This window comes from Polistes fuscatus, unplaced genomic scaffold (genome assembly GCF_010416935.1).
Source record: "Polistes fuscatus isolate 324 unplaced genomic scaffold, CU_Pfus_HIC Scaffold5, whole genome shotgun sequence".
NCBI lineage: Eukaryota > Metazoa > Arthropoda > Insecta > Hymenoptera > Vespidae > Polistes > Polistes fuscatus.
The window spans coordinates 9,212,358-9,231,120 of NW_025113129.1; the positions used below are offsets into that span (position 1 = coordinate 9,212,358).

At 27.8% G+C, this 18,763-nt stretch overlaps 2 protein-coding genes and 1 long non-coding RNA gene across 3 annotated transcripts; 2 read left to right on the top strand and 1 right to left on the bottom strand.

Moving 5' to 3' along the window:
* Positions 1-5,937: 5,937 nt before the first annotated feature.
* Positions 5,938-9,266, top strand: LOC122522584 (NAD kinase 2, mitochondrial-like). The gene is made up of 6 exons (XM_043643781.1): positions 5,938-6,171; positions 6,752-7,055; positions 7,122-7,445; positions 7,521-7,602; positions 7,697-7,961; positions 8,039-9,266. The coding sequence occupies exons 1-6, from the start codon at positions 6,135-6,137 to the stop codon at positions 8,269-8,271; spliced, it is 1,245 nt and encodes a 414-aa protein (XP_043499716.1). The 5' UTR covers positions 5,938-6,134; the 3' UTR covers positions 8,272-9,266.
* Positions 9,168-17,173, top strand: LOC122522582 (steroidogenic acute regulatory protein-like). Its single transcript, XM_043643780.1, has 11 exons — positions 9,168-9,253; positions 10,467-10,750; positions 11,289-11,369; positions 11,535-11,612; positions 13,236-13,289; positions 13,380-13,512; positions 14,018-14,223; positions 14,920-15,075; positions 15,257-15,361; positions 15,475-15,650; positions 15,761-17,173. Exons 2-11 carry the CDS (start codon positions 10,505-10,507, stop codon positions 15,966-15,968), a joined length of 1,443 nt encoding a protein of 480 aa, XP_043499715.1. The 5' UTR covers positions 9,168-9,253; positions 10,467-10,504; the 3' UTR covers positions 15,969-17,173.
* Positions 13,901-18,733, bottom strand: LOC122522585. Its single transcript, XR_006305104.1, has 2 exons — positions 18,435-18,733; positions 13,901-14,170 (listed from the first exon to the last, which is right to left on the bottom strand). It is a non-coding gene; the product is annotated as an uncharacterized LOC122522585 (long non-coding RNA).
* Between the last annotated feature and the right edge of the window lie 30 nt (positions 18,734-18,763).

An 18,763-nucleotide genomic window follows, 5' to 3' on the forward strand; every position in this document is an offset into this window, starting at 1 on the left:
CTCGTTCTAGCGACCGATCGAAACTCGATATTAAATATTATTATTATTATTATTATTATTCTATATATTATTATTATTATTATTATTATTATTATATTATATTATATTATATATTTATTATTTATATATTATTATTATTATTATTATTATTATTATTATTATTATATCATTTATACCGAATTGTGTCTATTGTTCACGGTGCGTGCGTGTGTGCGCGCGCGCGGGCAGACGGGCGTCGTTGTTCACCATCATCATTATTCTACTCTTCCTCATCGTAATTCGCCGTTATTCGAAACTTATTAAGTATATATGTATATTATACTTCTATGTATATATATGTATATACTTCTTATATAATATACTCGTTTCGTCATTAGAAATCGCGCTTAGGGTGACTCACGTCTCTTTGAGAACTCGTATCTCTCTTCATCTTCTTCTTCCTCTTCTATTACTTCTACTACTACTACATCTACTTCTAGTACTTCTTGTATTTATAAAATCTGAATCGAACTCGAGATATTCTTTAATGAAGAATAGCAAATTCGAATCGTCTTGTGTGCTCGTCGTCGAAGTTCATTTTGAATGAATTTATTAATGTTATTTAATAATAACAGTAATAATTTACTAATATTATTATTATTATTATTATTATTATTATTATTATTATTATTATTATTATTATTATTATTATTATTATTATTATTAATATTAATTATTATTATTATTATTATTAATTATTATTATTATTATTAATTATTATATATTATTATTATTATTTTATTATTATTATTATTATTATTATTATTGTATTCTCGAGAATATACACGCATGTACACATACATAAACACGTACACACATACAGCTGAAAAAATATTTGGTCGATCGAAACCTTCTGGTTTTAAGGAAATAGAATGAGGAATAAATGTAATATCATTGCAAAATCATATTAAAATACTACTGCTACTTCTACATATTACTACTATTACTGCTACTACTTCTACTACACGGTCATTGTACTTAATGGTGACAAACGACTTTTGCCTATAATTCGTGATTGTATTATATGTATACATATGTACAATCTTAGAATGACGCTGATGTTAAATGGTAAAAGAAAGATTTTCGAAAAAAAATCATTTATGTAAAAATGAACAAAAGAGAGAGAGAGAGAGAGAGAGAGAGAAATGTGTGTGTATAAAAATATACATGAAAATATCATTAAAACAAGCGGGGATAAATCACGCGTACATGTAAACTTAAAAATAATATTAACATCATGGAAGTGAAACTTTTACTTACATCATGGCGGATTTAATAAGACATCGAATAGAAGAAAAAGAAATAGAACGGCGTTGCGTAAGAAACACCCAACGTTTTTGTGTCTTCTCTTATTCATTTTCGAGGATGAACGTACGACGGGATGGGGCACAAACAAAGCTGGAAGAAATAAAAAGAAACGAATGACTATAACAATGATAAAAATGATAATGATGATGATAACGGTGATGATGATGATGATGATAACTCGCGTGATTAGAAAAATGAAAAAAGAATGAAGGAAAGTAAAAAAAGAAAAAAAAATAGAAAAAGAAACGGAAATAAGAAAAATATAAACTCGTCGTGTATTTACTTGTCAGTATTTGAGTGACTCTAAAAGCTAATTTAATTCATGCTTAGAATTATCGAATTCGTTGTGTAATGTCTAGTAAGATCACACATTCGTATAAATACACTTACACACATACACACAGTATCGCGTTTTTAAATGTTTTATAATAATTCGTCATTTTAGGAAGCACGTTTGTTGCGAGAAGAGATTTTTATCTCTAATGAAAATATTTAAGTGCGAATTTTGATTCATTGTAATTAAATAGATAGGATTTATAAAAAAAAAGAAAGAGAGAAAGAAAGAAAGAGAGAGAGAGAGTGAGAGCGAGAGCGAGTAAGAACAAAAAGAAAGAGAGAATGAACAATTTTACTGATAATATATATCTTAACAGCGCTATGTTCAAATTTTCGTTCATTTTGTTTAGATATATTTTCTTTTTTCGTTCGTAGATACCTAATCCGTTCGATACAGTATATTTTATTTGTATTTTTATTTGTATTATTTTCTATTTGCTTTTTTTTTGTTTTTCTTTTTATTAAAAAGCTTAGTTGATATTTTCATCGTGTTCGCGTTTTAATTGAATTCCTTTTTAACGAATTATTATACGCCAAGAAGCATATATGTGTTTTATCGATTAAACCCTCACCCCACCCCCTTCCCCTCCCTCGTATCGCGCGTATATATTTGCAAATCGTTTCTCAACACGATGTTCACTGCCGTTAGAAGATTTTCTAAAGAAAAAAAAAAGAAACGATGCTGCTTTTAACTTTTTATCGACAACCATTTAATAGCGTAGCGCGCGATTTGTACGACTACCACGACGACGACGGCTACGAAAGAAAATAATAATAACAACAACGACTGATCAAACTAATACAAAATGTCTCTCTTCTGTAAAGAACGATGTACATATATACAGGAAAAGGAATAATAAGAAAGTGCGTTAAACAAAAAGAAACAAAAAGAAAAAAAAAAGAGAAAAAAAATAAAGAAAAAAATTAAGAATAATTTCCGAAAAAAATAAACTTTGATCGTTTTGATTTTTTTTGTTGACGATTTCTTATAAAAAAAAAAGAAAAGAAAAAAAGAAACAAAAGGAACAACTCTAAACAACTAAGAAAGGATTAAAAATAATAATAATAATGATTATTTTATGCGACAATGACTTCGAATAAGATAATAAAAAAAAAGACAAATAAATCGATCCTAAAAACAACTAATGAAAAAAATTGTGCAACTATTTGTGTTCTGACATATTGATCTTCAAGATCTGTAATCTCATTGTAAAAAATAAAATTAGTATTAATCATTACGACGTGGTGATAAACAATGATGTGAATCCTAATTTCGGAAATAAATTTTTGCGCATCGAATTTAAAAGAAACGTAAACACAAGAAAATTATTAACGAAGATAAAAACAATAGCGAGAGAAAACTCGAGGCTGCACATGACACACGACATACGACACACACACACACCACATGCGCGTGAATGGTCACAATGATACACATCTTTACTAAACTAATTGGAAAAATAGTGCGAATTTTTCGAATTGTCTTGTATATACGTGCATGTATACATTCACGCAAGCAAACACACATGTATGTATACGTAAATACATACCTGACGACGTCGATTAGTTTTGGAGATTATGCACATATATCTATTAATAAAATAGAATAAAATAAAATAAAATAAAATAAAATAAAATAAAATAGAAATTAAAAAAAAAAATCAGTGGCACGTTTTAAATCGTGCATAAACGCATTGCAAAGATGATTTCCAAACATGAGGAGAAGAACGTTAACGTTATCTTGTTTTGTATGTAATTGATGTACATTATTACTCGTAAAGTAAAGAAAAACACACACGAACTCAAACATACGTACACACATATACAAACATTGAAACGTAGCGAAAATTATTGGAATAGCACGACATGAAAAAAAAATACGACAAACAAAAATTTCGAACCGTAGCGATGTGGTAATAATATACATAATATATGTGCGGTGGATATGAATAATAATAAAAAAGAAAAAAAAAGATAAGGAAAGCGAAGCGAGAAACGCATGTTTGTTAGTACGTAAAATAAAAAATAAAAAAAAACAACACTGTATTAGATCGAGTATATATATAAATAAATAAATGAATAAATAAATAAATGAATAAATGAATGAATTAATGAATGAATAAAAATTAATAAATAAAATAAAATAAATAAATATATATATAAATAAATATATAAATATATATATTAAAGACTTAAAAAGTAAGATTAAATACATTCTAACACAGTGTTAGGAAATGGCGAAGAAAAAAAATAGAAAGTTGTGAAATAACGACTACGAATGAAAGAGAGTGAGAGAGAGAGAGAGAGAGAGAGAGAGAAAAGGAAAGAAAGATATATAGATCATCGATGTGCAAAACGTAATCTAAGAACGATCGGATCGATAAGATCGTCTCGAAAATCGCGCGCGTCCTTGAAAAATAAATATATATACATACATATATATACACACATACATAGTATATATAAGTATATATATATATATAAATATATATATACATATATGATTTCGAATCTTGATTTGCGGATACACCAGAGTAGGAGACGAATATTTTTTTATTAATTTCTGCAAATCAATGGTTACACGTATATATCGGTAATAATAATAATAATAATAGTAATAATAATAATAATATAATAATAATAATAATAATAATAATAATAATAATAATAATAATATTAATAATAATAATATTATAATAATATTAATAAAAATAATAATAATAATAACAATACACGCACGTTGCTTTCCCGTACAATTTCTATCGACGCACGAGACGAAAAATCGTTGGCTTCTTTCCATTAATGAACAAAAAGATGGTGAATAAGAATTTATGGAGCTGAGAAGTAGATGCGAAGAGGAGGGAACGATAAAAAGGTTTTAAAAAAAGAAACGAATAAATATAAGAATAAAATGATGTAAAAGTTAACATATACTTGCTCGATCTTACCGATTGTTCTTACATTATGTGTTGTTAGAACGAGTAATCGTTCAAACGACTTGTCATACGCACTCGAGTGATTTAAACGAAGTAAATTGATCGAAGAGGGAAAGAGAGAAAGGAATGAAAAAAAGAAAAGACAAAAAAACAAGTAATAAGAAAGAAAGGGAAAATAAATAGCCGTTAATAACCCGGCGATGTGCGTGTTAGAAGATGTGTCTCTCATACGTTTGAATGAAAAGAAAAAAAAATACACACCAACACACATAACACACAACAAAAACAAAATAATTTTTTAAGATCCAATTATTATTTAAATAGTACACAGTTAAATTGTTAGTACGAATAACGACGCTTTTTATACGAATTTTAGTTTTTAATGTCGATCTTACGATATATATATATATATATATATTTATATATATATCTATAGTATAATGATAATTGACAATGGTAATATACAGTAAAGATTAAAACTAATGATATCGATATTAAAACTGATCTATATATATATATATATAAATTTAAAAAAACGAAGAAAGCGCACGCGCGCATAAAGCTGGACACGTAGAAGTGAGATGGTAACACAGAGAGAGAAAGAGAGAGAGAGAAAGAAAGCGAGATAATATGCGTGCTTGTTTGTTGCGTGTGTGCATGAAAAAGAAAGAAAGAAAAAGAAATGAAAATTCAGAAAGTGAGAAAAAGATCTAAGTTAGATGATTGTCTATAGTATAAACGAAGGCGTACGTTAGGTAGCCTCGATGCTATTTAAACAAACTTAATTAATGTATTGCAAATGAATTAATAAAGTGTAAGCGAAGCGTGTATCCGTACAGTTGGATCATTTATTTTACGTTTTATCATTTGATTAATTTTTGATTTACCTTAACATTTACCCTGTTATGCGTACCATTTTCGATACATGCAAATATCGCAAATATATTTAAATTTTTTAACGTGTTAATTATTTCCTAATATTTTTCTAAGCATTGTAAATATTTCTAATAACGTGACTATATACACGCTCCTGAAAACAAAACGATATCTTTTAAAAGATTTCATAAAGTAGCGATGAAATGAGAATCGAAAAAAGCCATTAAAATATTTTCTTTTCATTTTTCTTATCGTTTTTTTTGTTCTTCCCATCAACTACGTAGTAGTATTATATTGTCAGTCCCATAAATGGAAGGTTTACTGATGAACTGCGATAAAAGAACTTACTTTGTTTGTTGTGTGCAAGGTATTGTGCGCACAGACGATAAAATATGAAATTAATTATTATTTCGAATTCGATGAAATAGCAACAAGAAACAAAATCGTAAAAATGGCGCGTGTAATATGTAATCAGTTTAACCTTACCTTTGGAGAGAGGGTTAAAAACTTCGTCGAGTGTCCGCCGTGGAGCGCTTCCATCGTTTCTCTCGAAATATTTCGATAGGAGTCTACTGTTAGAAGTCTAATGTTAACGAGAAGTCTCGTAAAACATCGCGAGCACGTCAATCGGCGTGTGCGATGACGTTTCTTGGCTGTGTTCGGAATACTACTGTCGGTGAGAAAGAGATTTTTTTATTTTTTTTTTATTGCCTCAATTTGTTGTTAACATTTTATTATACAACACATATATGTATTGTTAACTCATAATTCACAAGTGTTATCGGTTTCAAAATAATATTCTAGATAATCGATAAGCCGATTTTAATTATCTTTCTTATATCTTATATATACAATTTATCTGTTTTGGTTTATTAGTTACAATAAATAAACAACTTTGACATTTTCGATTTTTTTTTACTACAACGATTAATATTTTTATTTTTATATTGAATCTTATATAAATATAAAATAGTTAATGTTCAAAATGAGAATCGCTATCATTCTAATATTATTAATAATTAAATAAATTTTGTGTCAGATCAATAAAATCGTATTACAAATATGGTTATGTATTTACATATGAATGTGTCAAAGTATTTAATTTCGTTAATGAGTTGACCAAATTAGTAAAAATAAAATCTTTGTTAAAACAAAAAGTCCTTGTAAAAAAATTGATTGAACTTTAACCTTTAGACTTGTAACATATAACACGTGCTTAGAAGACACGTGAATGAAGAATCGTTGCATCTTTTTAGGAACTTTGCAGCAGATTTGTCTTCAATCTCAATTAACGTATAATCGTAAAAACTTCAAAGAATTCATACGAAATGCATCGAGTTTTGTTCCTAAGAGAGTTCTCATAGTCTCTAAATTAACACGATATAATTTTGAAAAATTACGAGAGCCTGGTTTGAACGAAGAAGAATTTAAAAATAAATTATTACGAAGAGGTTCCAACTATGAGTCAATGTTATCCTGTCATCATTCTACTAAAAATGTCGAAAGTGAGGTAGTGAAGGTACTTAACAAACTAAACATTGAATACAAGAAAGTTGATAGGTGAGTTGAGTAAACTTTAATCATTTTAGAAATATTCATTGATCTTTTATATTTTATCTTTTTTAGAAGCAGCATAAGTAGATCCGATGTTGTCTGGGCTGATTTAGTTTTGCCCATTGGTGGCGATGGCACATTCCTTTTGGCCGCTAACTTAATATTCGATAACAAAACGCCCATAATAGGAATTAATTCTAATCCCATTAACTCAGAGGGTTACTTGATGTTACCATCTTATTATACCAAAAATATATCGCAAATCTTTAAATTATTAAAAGCAGGACAATATGATGTATTAATGAGATCTAGAATTAGAACTACTTTGAAAGGTGAAGGAGTTTGGGAACGGCCTTTTCATATGCATGAGGAAGGTCGTCTTGTTGGAGTTGAAAGGTATATTATTGAATTAAAATACGATTTTAATTCTATACATTTTTTTATCTTAAATGTAGAATCTTTTACAAACAGATTTTTTTCCAACGACCAACTGAAACCAATTAATTCAGATCAATTAAATGAAAGGAAGTTGCCTTGGCTAGCACTCAATGAAGTACGTTACTTAAACATTATTTTAAGCCTTACATTAATATATCTTATAATACAAATTTAATTTAATTTGTGTAACGCAAATATTTTGTTCACAGGTATTCGCAGCCGAAGTATTGGCAGCGAAGATAAGTACTTTGTTGATCAAATTTGATAATGAGGAGAATTTCTATAAAATTAAAAGCTCTGGTCTTTGTATAAGTACAGGCACAGGCTCGACAGCTTGGTACAAGGCAATAAACAGCATTAGCCCACAACTTGTACAACAAATACTCAGTTTGGTTGATGACCGAAAGAATTTTACAGATGATGAAATAAATCAAATATGTACTAAGTTTAATAACAGCTTGCATTTTAATCCAGGTACAATGTGTAACAATTATATTAGAAGTACACATTTCTTTTATTATATCTATTTTAATATTAATTTTGCTTTTTAGAAGGACAAAATCTTTGTTACGCTATAAGAGATATGATGGTAACAAAAGTACTTCCAGTTCCAAAGACTTTACAACGATATAACATTTGTAAAAAATTAACAGTAAAATCATTGTGTTTCGACGGAGGATTGGTTTTAGATGGTGGCATTGCTGTACAATTTAATTTAGGAACATCAGCAGAGTTTAAGATAGAACCAGATGATGCGCTGCGAAATCTAATCCTTCCTATCTGATGATATTTAATATTAGGAAAAAAGGATAAGCTAAAAAAAAGTACGATCAGTCAAATATACTATCCAAATCGTACCAGTCGACATAAGAAAGGAAGTTATACGAATTTGTAAGTTTTAACTGTATTTGTTACTAGGAATATATTTAATTTTTTACAGTTATATATAAAAAAAAAGAAAATAATATTTCTTAATCCTTGAAGGAAATAGTTCAATACAAGCTTTTTAAATAAACATGACTTTAAAATAGTAATTTAATTGCGTATGTATATAAATGTAAGAAATTGTAAGAATATTAAAATTATATTTTTTCATAATATTAATGATGCAAAAAAGAAAAAGATATTACTATAAAAGTAAGAAGGATAATTATACGTTCATACTATAAATTTAATAACGATAAAACACTCTAATAATATATATTATGATATATATTTAAATATACAGGGTGTTAAAAAAAACCATTTAATATTTATATGGTATATAGGATACACTGTATTGAGTAAAAAATCTTTAGTAAACATAGATCGAAAGGTCAACCGTTTCTGAGATATAAAAATTTTTTAGATATAGACAATCTTATCCTATATACCATATAAATATTGAATGGTTTTCTTTTCAGCACCCTTATATTTAAAAGAGATATATATTTAAAAAAGAAAAGAATTCGGTCATAATCGTTTACCTTCGGAGGAGTTCGGTCTACACTAGCGACACCTGGCGAAAATCAGTCGAAGTCATTTTCCTTATACGGAGGAATATTTAGTTAACACTAAATCGTCAGTGTATGATGCGCGTGTGTGTTTACTTTGGTGAACCCTATTAATGCTTGAAAAGTGAGTCTATGAAAAGTGTTAACATCAACGAGATCGACAAATTCGGATCGATCTTCGAAAAAAGGAACGTTTTAGAATGTGCGGGCACGAAGCTTGCTACAATAAATTATCTCGACTGGATATATGAGGGTCCGGTGTGAAACTAAAAGGTACGAACAAAAAGAAATAAATATGCACACAAGACGATTTAAAATTCTTCTTCTGTATTATCTATAAACGAACAAGGAGGGGTCTTCTTAATTGCTATTAACAATTTTATTTTTTATTTATCATTGAATTTCGTTGCGTGCGTGATCCAAGTCCGATGAAAAATTGACCAACGAAAGTTCGTTTATGAAAATAAAAAAATAAAAACAAAATAGAAATTAATGTTCGTTCCGAAATGAATGTAAGAATTTTTATTTTTAGGTTAGAATGCATCCTTGTTTATGACAGTTTCATAACTTAAATTATTTTATCAACGCTGGCTTTTTTCTTTTTATATTTACATTTTCGATCGATATTTCGATTACTCGAAGATCAATCGTTTTATAATTTAAACATTATTCTTTTAATGTCGACGCGTGAATTTCTGTCAATTAAACAATGATATAATTTAATCGAGGGTAAGATAGTGGTACGAATAGAAATTATTAAACAAAAACTTGTATCGCACGTTTTTCAATAAAATCAACTGTTGCATTTTGAAATGGCATAATCCTAACGTTTATTTATCTCTGTTTGTATTAAAAGGATAATATATCGTTTTTACAATCGTATCATACTAATGTGCTAACTTTATCGCAGGAACAATGACTTTCTTTGTAAAACTCAGATGTCTTTTCATATAATTAAACTAAGCAAATGATTAGATTAAAAGCACAAATTTATTGTAAAAGAAAAGAAGTATCGAATTTATCATCTCAAATGCATATAATGTAATGATGTAACAAAGTAACTATTATATGTGTTATCTATATAACAAGAATATACTTCCGATTAGAGATAAGTTTTTGCTTGTTTACTACACACACACACACACACGCACACACACACACTAAACAAATTCCAATTAATGTTTACAGTAATGAAATCCTTTAGACCTTTGATCGTCCTCCTAAATTGTAAATTTAAAGTTTAGAGTTACTTTTATTTTAATCTGAAATAATCAATTTTAATACCGGAAATACGTGGTGTAAACACATACACATGCATATAGTGTATAAAAAGCATGAATAAAAATTATTTTGTCAAAGTTACATATTTAAAAGAAATTTATTATGTCGCGTCAAAAGATGGTAACAGTTTCGTATGATTTATTATTGTTCCTCGATCGAGGAAAACATTAGAAAATAAAAATAATTTATATACCGTGTTCAACAGGTTATCGTCGTTGTATTTTTCCAAAAAATTATCTCAGGATGGAAGAAGATGATAGACAAAATTTAAGAACTGCGGTGGAAAATATCCTAAGCGGTTCAATTAATTCCCAAAGAAGTTCTTACACGCAACAAAGTATTACGAGAACATCCGATATTGTTCTTAGCGAAGATCTAATAGCTGGTGCTAGGGAAGGCGGCAGGATGTCTAATGTTCGTCGTTTCTTTTGTTTATTCATAACATTTGATCTTCTTTTGACCGTGCTTATGTGGCTTATTTGTAGTATGGTGAGTATTATTTCTAAATATTTAAAATTGTTTGATTGATTCTATTTTATTTTTTATTTCATTATTTTGAAAAACGCGGGAAAGATTTTTCTTACAATTAAATGTATTTTTGACCCAATGTTAAATTCAACCAAAAATTTCTTTTGCAATTTATTTATTTACTTGAAATTCGAAAAGACTGATAATATTATAATTAGGTAAATGCAATCAATAGTTTGTTATATTTCATAAATTAATTGAGTAATGTATTTCATTATGTTTGATTATGGATTTGCATAATTGATAAAAAGGTTTGAAATTTGAGAGAAAATTAGTAATATATAAATTAAGTAAACTTTCACACATAATACAATGAATAATATATTTATATTTTTTAATTGCATAAAATTTCATATTTTTAATAAAAATTTTAAAGTGAAAGAATGGCGCTAATTTTCAAATTATCCTAATATGTATTATGTTATAATCACAATTTTATGCTTCAATAATTAATTAACTTTATGTATAACATTTTATTTATGGCCTCTTGTTCCTTCAGATAGCTGGGGAAAATTTGGAAACAGCATTTTTAAACCAGGTTGTACATTATCACATAAAAACGTCCCTTTTCGACATTGTGGTAAATATACATTTTTAATATTACATAAAAAATATAAACAATTAAAGACATAGAGAAAGAAAGAAAAGAAATTAGATTATTTAAATACAAAATGACATTTATTTCGTCGTAATATTTCGTTATTCTTGCTGAGGAAACAGAAATTTACGGATTTCATCTTCTCAGATGGCAGCCATATGCAGGTTCACGGTGTTGTTGCTCTTTTATGCATTGCTCTATTTAAATCATTGGATCTTCGTAGCCGTAAGTAATCATTCTCTCCACTTATTCTGATATTTATAACAAAATTATAAAATAAAAATTTTTTTTTATTTATTTAATGAGCGTGCACAAAATTCTAAGTTAAATGCAGTAAAAATAAAATAGATATTAGAAAAATATTTAAATTATTTTATTACAATATTTTTTAAGCATTTTATTTTAAATGCTTGTTTAAAAGATTAAAAATAATTAACTTATGTAATATGTTACCGGCAAATGTATTCATATATCACACATTTCCTCGGCATCCTGTATAATGCCAAATGAGAAATCGGCAAAGTAAGAAATATATATCCGATTCGTTTTTGAACACTTTCATTATTTTTTCAAAAAAACATTTGTATTTTTGAGAAATATGCACGTTATTTATATAATAATCTTATCAGGACCTTTTTTCATACTTTCCTTTTGGAGATAGCAGTGAGAAGTCGTAGTATTTATTCAAAATACTTTATTTAAATAATACGCACGAATTCAAAGAGAGTTAAGAAAGAAACTAGTGATAATTTAGATAATTAGATTGTGATGCTATTTTTATATGATTGATTGACTGATTGAAAACAAAAGTAATACTTTATATTCAATACAAATTATGTGAAATAATGTGAAAAATGAAGAGAATATGTAGAAATATGTAGTGTTTTGGTCGGCGGTCCATTATTAACACGTTCGTCGCCATGTCACCCAGATCTGGGTGACGGTTATGCTTCCGTGGGGACCCCGTCACCCAAATATGGGTGACGCTCTTCTTATTCAAGTAAATACGATTTTCAGGTGGATTTTTAAAACGAATTTAATGGAATCAGTATTGAAGTATAAATATAGGATATACAACATAAAAATACTACAAATATACATATTATACTATACTTTTTACTAATTTATATAAGATAACATATTGCATTATACTATCTCGTATGGTGTGCGTTGAAACATTGTAAACACATTTGTGGTGAATTCGGACACTTGGAACAATAAGTCGTAGTTTTTTTTATTAAATATTAGGTCTACCGGAAAGTTCTGTCCGTTTTTAGAATGAAACAAAAGGAAAAAAATTTTTTAGAATGCAACAAAAGGTAGACCTGATAACAAAGTATCAAAAAGAAAATTATCAAAGTATCGAATGGAATATTATGAATGTTATGAATGGAAAACGATACTCGAGTGCCTACTCGAGTTACATCCCTGCTATTTCCTGCTTATCACTCTGTTTATGTTTCGGCGCTCCGACAATCGAATTTGGACCTCGGGAGAAACTCATTGCAATCGCGCTTGGCGACGAACATGTCAAGTAATCGATTTGATATGATACCCTGGCCCGTCTCTTGTTTCTCCTTATCTTTTCGAGAAAGTCCAGAAATCAACAGAAGGAGCTCTCCAACCCCACAATAGCATTTGTCATTCTATAGAGTGCCTAGGTATTATATACAATGTCTAGGAAAAGTACGTAATAATTCTTATATTTCCTACATTGCCTAAAAACGCCAGGCATTATCAACAATGCTTAGGCATTCTGTAGAATGTCGGCATTTCATACTTTGCCAGTAACATATATAAAAATATCTTTTCTCCGATATAAAAATAAACTATAATTTTTGTTTATAGTTAACGACTGCCTCTACGTGTGCCTTTTTACTCGCCAAAGTATTTCTTTTCGACGTAAGTTAACTCGATTTGTAATTATAAAGAAAAAAATAATCAAATGATAATAAGCTCCACAAACACCTGTATATGCTTGATTAATTTCAGTGGTTAGCATGCAACCAGCCAGTCTTTCAAGTTCTACTGATACTCACGTCTTTCATTCTTTCTTGGGCAGAAGCTTGGTACTTCGATTTCCGCGTGATACCTCAAGAAACACATGTTATAAATTGGATACGAAGTAAGTCGAAATAGAAAAAAAAGAAAACAGAAAAAAACAAACGAAATTCCAAAGAGTAACAACGAATTGATATGTGTATATTGTTAGCGATAAACCTATTGACAAAAATGACACTGTTGTTCGAAAAAAAAGATTATTATTTAGAGTTAGATGAAGAGGGAAGAATTGGACTAAAGGAACAATTCTATCCCCACTTTTTACCTCCTTCTAAAGGTCTTAGGATTCTAGATAGATCATAAAAATAGTTGAACGTCTACTTCAGTACTTGGTTATTTTCTTGTCCTTTTGGTGCGTTGTATTCACTTTCTTTGTTACTAATTCGATAAGTTGAATAAAGAAGTATTTTCCTTACACGTGCTGTGTGATATAAAAATACATCAAACAAGAGTTTGGTAGTAACTGGTCAGTTCAGTTAATTAAACCCGAATACAATATTTTATTCAAACCACAAATTTGAAATTAATACACATACAATATCTATATTTTATTATTAAATTTTTTGCAGACATGTCAAACGCAGAAAGAGCACCTCTCATTCAAGCTACCACCGCGGATCCACATCAATACAGTTCGATCGAACCGCCACGTAACTTTTATACACCAATGGATTCTCCAGCTCACTCGGATGTCGAAGATGAACTTGTTAGGAGACAGGATACTGCAAATGAAATCTTTATTCATAAGCCAATATCAAAATTAACAGCTGATAAGGTTTGTTGTTAATTTTATATTCAACATTTTTTAAGAGATTTTATAGAAATTTTTTGCGTGTAATTATGTAACTAATTATTTAAGAAAGAATTTGCGCTAAAGTTGGTTATAAAAAGTATCAAACACCTTTAAAGGTAAACAAAGTAATATGAGTCATTATATTGGTTAGGAGTATAAAAAGAAATCAAAGAATCAAGTTACTTTTAGTTGACTGTTGAACTATCAGTGAGATATTTTACAAAGTGCAATAATTGATAACTATAAATGGTTAATAAAATTTGTGTAAAAGTTATATTTTTTTAAATCATTTCAGTCCTATGAATTTTTCTTATTATTTGAAATAATTTTTTTACGAATATATAATAATGACATTTTTTATTTTTAATGCTTGTAACGTTAAGTTTATTAAAAAATTTTTCTTCGGTGATAAAGGATACGATAATTCAAAGGATTCCCAAAATAATCAAATAGAAAAATGTTCGAATGATTCTACAGAATTACCAGTGAGTTTAGTGTATTAATTGTTATTACGTATAATTCCAAGTAATAAAATTCGATTATATGATTCAGAGCACATTCCTGATTATGAGTAAAGTTTGACACCATTTATGGAATATCTTTTGTAATTGTTACTACTGCATATAATGCTCCTATAAGACTATGCGTATAGTCTTATTTTATAAATTTGTTTTTCAGATTGAAGAATATAAAATGACGGCTAAAAAGTTATTAAAAGATAGTCATGACTTATTAACGTCCAAAGAGTGGAAAATAGAAACTACAATGTCGTGCGGTGATACAATTTCGTATATGCAAACCAAGAGACCAGAAGGAAAAATAATGAAAATTACAGTAAAATTTATAATATTATTATAAAACATACAGATATATTATATATTATATGTATAAAAAAATATATTATTTTTATTAAAAATATATTATTTGTAATTTAATAGAATATAATATATTATAAAATTATATTTATAATATAAGAAAATAATATATTAAAAATAAAATAATTATTATTTTTAAGGGTATAGTGGATGCACCAGCCAGTATGCTCGTCAATTGGTTGTTCGACGGTGTCGAAGCATCACCAACATGGAATAAACTTGTAACCGAGTCGAGGAAATTGCAGGTATTAATTTTCCTATTAATTTTCATTAACTCAATTTATCTACATAAATATATAAAAATAATTATAGATTAATTACCTTATAATTAACGAGAATTACTACATTACTTTTATAGCACATCGACGAGAACACAGATATAATTTATCAAGCAACTGGTTCGCAGGGTGGTGGACTGATTGGTGCACGAGATTTTATTATTTTAAGACACCGTAATAAGTTTGGTAATTATTACATAAGTAGCGGTATGTCAGTGACCTTGAAATCATTTCCAAGTCGAAAAAACATTGTCAGGTGAGTTAAACATAAAAAAATTCATGAATCCATATCTATCTTAGTTTTAATTTTTAATATTCATAATTATTTTTTATATTTGATATTTTATTTGTTTATTTTCTTTAAAGGGGTGAAAATGGTGTAAGTTGTTGGGCTGCTGAGACATTAGCAGACGGTGATAGTAGAAAATGCCGTTTCACATGGATTCTCAATACCAATTTAAAGGGTTGGATACCTCAAAAAGTTGTGGATAAATCATTATCCATAGCCTTAGTAGAATTTATGTCATATTTGAGAAAGAATTTGGACGAGTCTCGAAGACTCGCTGCTACTTAAAATGTCACCAAAAAGTTTCTATATGTCTAATTTGAAGAAGAGTTTATCATGACAGTTACGTTATATAAACGAACAAATTATTGATTATTCACACTATTATACATAAACACAAGAGCACATATATATGTATATATTGATATATATGTACAGTATGCGAATTTCGAGAAAATCAACATTTTCTTTTTCCTGAAGTAAATACAAAAGATGACGTTTTGTATTTTATTTGAAATAAAAAAAGGAGGAAGAAAATAATAAAAACAGAAAAGAAAAAGAAATTTTTGTTGACAAATGTGAGCAAGTTTAAAAAGATAGTGTAGGCGACGAGAGAGGAGGAGGGAAAAGTTTTGATTAACAACATGGTGCCGAAGTGTTCTAATCTGAAAAACAATATCTTTTCTAATAATATTTATTCTCGTTTATAATTTGTTGCTTTATCGATATAACCATGTTCGATTGATAAATTTTAAGATACGCATTAGAGAGAAAGATGATAAATATTATTAATAAGATATAAAAATCATTTATCTTTAAAGAGACGTTCGTGATATTCTTAATAATGTAAATATATTGACATTTATGTACAATCGATTTTTTGCTACCTTTGTTCATCTTTTATTTTTATTATTATTATTTTTTATATAATAATAATTCATATAGGTATATATAAACTTCAGTTAATAATGCTTATCGATGATTTATTTACTTTACGTTAAAAAATAGGATAAGCTGCAAGATTAAAAAAACCAAACACATTATTATTATTATTATTATTATTATTATTATTATTATTATTATTATTATTATTATTATTATTATTATTATTAATTTTAAGTTTATTTTATAAACGTTGTATTCTTGCATTCCCAAAGTGAAAAAATAAAAAAAAAACGAAGTTCCTGATGGGTGCGATGAATGAAAGTAACAGTGCGATTCAAGAATCTTCAGAAGCATTCGTTTTTTCACAGTGTACATAAACAATGTGTATAATTGATCTTATATATATATATATATATTTACATACATACATACATACATACATACACACATACACACATACATACATACATACATACAACCATATATATATATATACACGCACGAACGTTTGAATGAATGCATTAAATGTAATGATATAACCGTGTGGTCATTTTTATTTGAGCGCTCGTCTAAAATTTTTAAATATAAGGAGCTTTACAAACTCTTAATCGATTTCTTTGTAATTAAAATTTTTATCTATTTCTTTAAACCCTATTATAAGAGAAATTTCTCCAAAAAAACAAAAAAGGGAAATACTCTTTAGAGAAAACAAAATTAAATTGAATTGAATTTAATTGAACATAAATTACTGACAATAAGTCAAACAAAGAATTAATTTATATATATTAATTTTCTCTTTGATGATGATGATTGTTAGTATTATTTTTATTTTAACAGGATTAATTGTGCAATGATTTTTACTTTATTAAGCAATAGTTAATAACTAAAAATCTATTATTTATGTATACTTGTGTATAGTAATTTTTGAAAATTTATATTTTGTACAATTGAATGCATATGATGATGAATTTTGATCGATTTAAATAATAAATAAAGCAATTTTTAGACAACAATGATGATAAAATATTAATAATAATAATTGAACGCAGAATTTTAATTTGTAATGTAGAACCCCGGTTGTGGTACGTTTAATGTTAAACCAGCTTAAGTTGATCTGTTTAAAAATTCAACGAGCTAGAATATAACAAGTCAAAAAAAGAATGGAGAGGAGGAAAAAAATAACATGATATTTCGTATAAAGTTAGAAAATTTGGTGCCGACCTAGCGTCGAATTTGATAGTACTCGTATCGCTCGCAACGATTCCACAAATGAAAAATAAGAAAATTAGAATAATTAAGATAAAATTTAATACCTTTCTATGTATGTATATATATATATAATTTATGCATATGTACCAATAATTATGACAGTGGACTAAGAATAAGTAAAAAAATAGAAAACATTACTTTCATAATTTATTTTATAATAAAGATTACTGTAACGCAAAATATAATTTATAATATATATTGTAATACACAGATAATTGTAATACAAAACGAATCAAAATTAATTTGTTCAATTTTATGACCTAGTTCACTACCACAATTACTTGCACACATACATACATACAGAGACGTATTAAAATGACCGTGTATGGTATATACATATATACATACAAATATATATTTTGTTAAATAGAACTAACACGAATCAAGGCATCATATCTTCATCGTAGAACGATATAAATAGTAACATTGAGATGAGAGATTTGATTCGTGGGAGGTGAAAATTTGAGCTTAGTTTAGTTGAGTTTGGTTTAGTTTAGTTTAGTTAAGTTTAGTTTAGTTTAGCTTTTAGCTTAGCTTCGCGTTTCGTTAAGACAGAGCGAGGGTTTATATAATCTAAAGAACTTTAACAGATATCCTTACCTACTTTACTTCATCGTCTTCTCATGGACACTTCGTCTCGTCCGAAGTTTAAATATAACTATTTCCGCATTGGAAAACTTAACCGATGAATTTTAACGTCTAAAAAGAAGAAACACGTTGTCTTCATATCTGGTACACGTGTATATATATGCATACACTTATATATTTACGTCCGTTTCCTACGCATTTACAAACTCGTCATAATGCTCGATAAAAATCGACGTTCATCGAGAAAAAGATTATGGCTCTCATTAATATATATATATATATATACATATGCATATTTATATATCATAGAATAAAATAGGTCAAAATTGACGCGAGATTTT